At 45.0% G+C, this 2,573-nt stretch overlaps 1 protein-coding gene across 1 annotated transcript in view; it reads right to left on the bottom strand.

The window, feature by feature from the left end:
• Nucleotides 1–53: 53 nt before the first annotated feature.
• The window catches only part of LOC109956845 (serine/threonine-protein kinase 10-like), a 20,813-nt gene continuing 18,293 nt past the window's right edge, over nucleotides 54–2,573 (bottom strand). Inside the window, 5 exon segments of the mRNA XM_020594260.1 lie at nucleotides 54–605; nucleotides 1,058–1,171; nucleotides 1,248–1,373; nucleotides 1,477–1,668; nucleotides 1,857–1,981. Of these exon segments, the coding sequence (XP_020449916.1) occupies nucleotides 459–605; nucleotides 1,058–1,171; nucleotides 1,248–1,373; nucleotides 1,477–1,668; nucleotides 1,857–1,981 (704 nt within the window). The 3' untranslated portion in view covers nucleotides 54–458.

Raw genomic sequence — 2,573 nt, 5'->3', positions numbered from 1 at the left:
CAAGGTACTGGAGTGGCCATCACAAAACCCTGACCTCAGGCCAATAGAACATTTGTGGGCAGAACTGAAAAAGTGTGTAAGCAAGGAGGCCTACAAACCTGACTCAGTTCCACCAGTTCTGTCTGGACGAACGGACTAAACTTCCAGCAACTTATTGTTAGAAGCTTGTGGAAGGCATCCTGACATGTTTGACCCAAGTTAACCAATATAAAGACAATGCTACAAAATACTAACCGAGTGTATGTAAACCTCCACTGGGAATGTGATGAAAGAAATAAAAGCTGAGATAAATCTTTTCTTCTACTGTTATGCTGACATTTCGCATTCTTAAAATAAAGTAGTGATTCTAACTATCAGGCAATGTTTATAGGATTAAATGTCAGGAGCTGTGAAAAACTGAGTTTAAATGTATTTGGCTAAGGTGTATGTAAACTTCTGACTTCAACTGTAGGTTTCTCCTAGAAACCAGTGGAGTGGACACTGGGGATCGGGTAGAACTTGGAGATGCGGCTCTGGGTGGAGGGATTAAGGCACTCTGACTCTCCACTCATCTTGAAGAACACTTCCTGTTCCTGCAGCTTCCTGGCAAACTCTTCCTCCAGGGCCTGCAGGACACACAGGAAAACATGGCAGTTTCACAATGATAACTGACCCTATTGTTTGTCAGGCCTGGCTAATAGCCAGTGGCCTCCTGCATGCCTGGCATCAACATCTGTCTCTTAGAGTGTGCATAACAAAAAGAGGTTGTTTCCAAGTTTCCAAGTTCTTCCACATGTGTCCCCACAAACTCTGACCCACTACTCTATACTGACCCACAAAATGAGAGATCAGACAAGTACCTGTGCATGTGGCCTTGACTTGTAATCAGACCAGAAGAGTTGAGTCTTGGATCAATGGTTTAGGACATTTTACCTTCATGTTGATTGTGTCTATCCATCCGTTATCTACACCTGCTTACATTTTGGTGAGGTTGCGGGGGCTGGTCTCTATCCCAGCATGCATTTTGAAAAGGTACATGTTGGACAGGTTTCAGGTGTGTCACAGAGCCAACACATACCTTCTTTCTAGGTCGTAGTTTCTCCCTCCATTCCTTCAGCTCCAGGCTGTGCTCTTCATCCAGCTCCTTTAGCTTCTGGGTCTCATGTTCAATCAGCAAGTGACACTTCTCATTCTGAAACACACAAAGGGATTCAGAAACTCGTGTTGATAAGTGCATGAAACCCGAATCTGCTCCACTGTATCTTTACCTGCAGCTGCTGAAGTTCTCGGATGTTGGCGTCACACTGCAGCTGCAGGTCTCTCATCTGGTTTTCATGTTTCTGGTGCTGGTGGAGCCTTTCACTCTTCTGTCTCTTCTCTTCCTGAGCTGCAAACTGGAAACACAGAGACTTCAAAGGTTATTTTTCTTAGAAGTAATGTGGGCTCACGGTGTACTGTAGGGCTTTCCATCCACCACCATTCCATTTGGCTTCTCACCTGTTTGACCTTCTCCCTCTCCTGCTCGGGAGTGATGGCAGCTCCTGTGATGCGAAGGCTCTTCTTGAACATGGCCATGCGGGTCTTAGCTTCACTGCGCTGAATCTTCGGCAGTCTGCCTTTCTCCTGTGTCTGTCTGTTCTTCAACTCCTCGATTAGACGCTGGTTGTAGCGCTGCATCTGTTCCATCTCCTGTACAGGACAAACACCAGCAGACATGGAAGATGGAAGGGAGCTTCCAGAGCAACTTTGTTTGTGCTCAAGTATTTTGTAAGATATTTCTTAGAGCCAGTTTTTGACAGAAACCAAACAACTGAAGGTAATTCTGGGGCTGAAAGAAGATGTAACCAAACAGATGAAGTCCTCCATCTGGCCTGTACCTTCTCATGTCTCTTGAGCAGCTGGTGTCTCTGCATGAAGTACTGATCTTTGAGCTGCTGCTTGAATAGCTGGTGCTTCTCCTGCAGCTGGCGCTCTTCCAGCTCCCACATTGCAGCCTCCCGTGCTGTATGCAGACACACAAGAAAACAAAAGACAAGGTTAAATGATTGCACAGAAGAACCATTCAGAGAATTGCTGGAGGAGATCTGTCAACATTATGCCTCATTTCTGACCATTCTCCTTTTCTACATGGTGCAGTGGAGAGGAACAAGACATGCAGCAACAGTTGTGGGTTAAAGTCAGCTCATTAGGAGCAAATGGCGCAGTGCTTGAAATATCTATGTCAACCAACATAGCCTTTAGGCTATGAACCAGTCTCACACTTTCTATTGCCAGTGAAAGCTCTTTATAAGGTTCTGAAACAGTTCCCTGTACAAAAACCCATGACTTTTTTCCAAGCATATTAAGCATGGGATTAAGTCCCAGGCAGTAACAGGCTGCTCTTCACAGCAGACATGTCTGAAGGGGGCTGCAGTCTGCGTTAGAAGGATTGTGGTCTGAGAGTCTCCCACTGCCTCCAAAGACTGCTTGCTTATTGTTGATATGTCTTGCTACACATGATGATGTTTATGTTCAGAGCTGTAACATACTAAACTTCTTCCTACTCCATTCAAACATGTAATAGGTGTAAGCAAACTGATTTTGGATTAGTATTG

This window comes from Monopterus albus, unplaced genomic scaffold (assembly GCF_001952655.1).
Source record: "Monopterus albus unplaced genomic scaffold, M_albus_1.0 scaffold22.1, whole genome shotgun sequence".
NCBI classification, from domain to species: Eukaryota; Metazoa; Chordata; class Actinopteri; order Synbranchiformes; family Synbranchidae; genus Monopterus; species Monopterus albus.
Note: the sequence above shows the minus strand (reverse complement) of the source record. Positions and strands in the feature narration are given on the sequence as shown.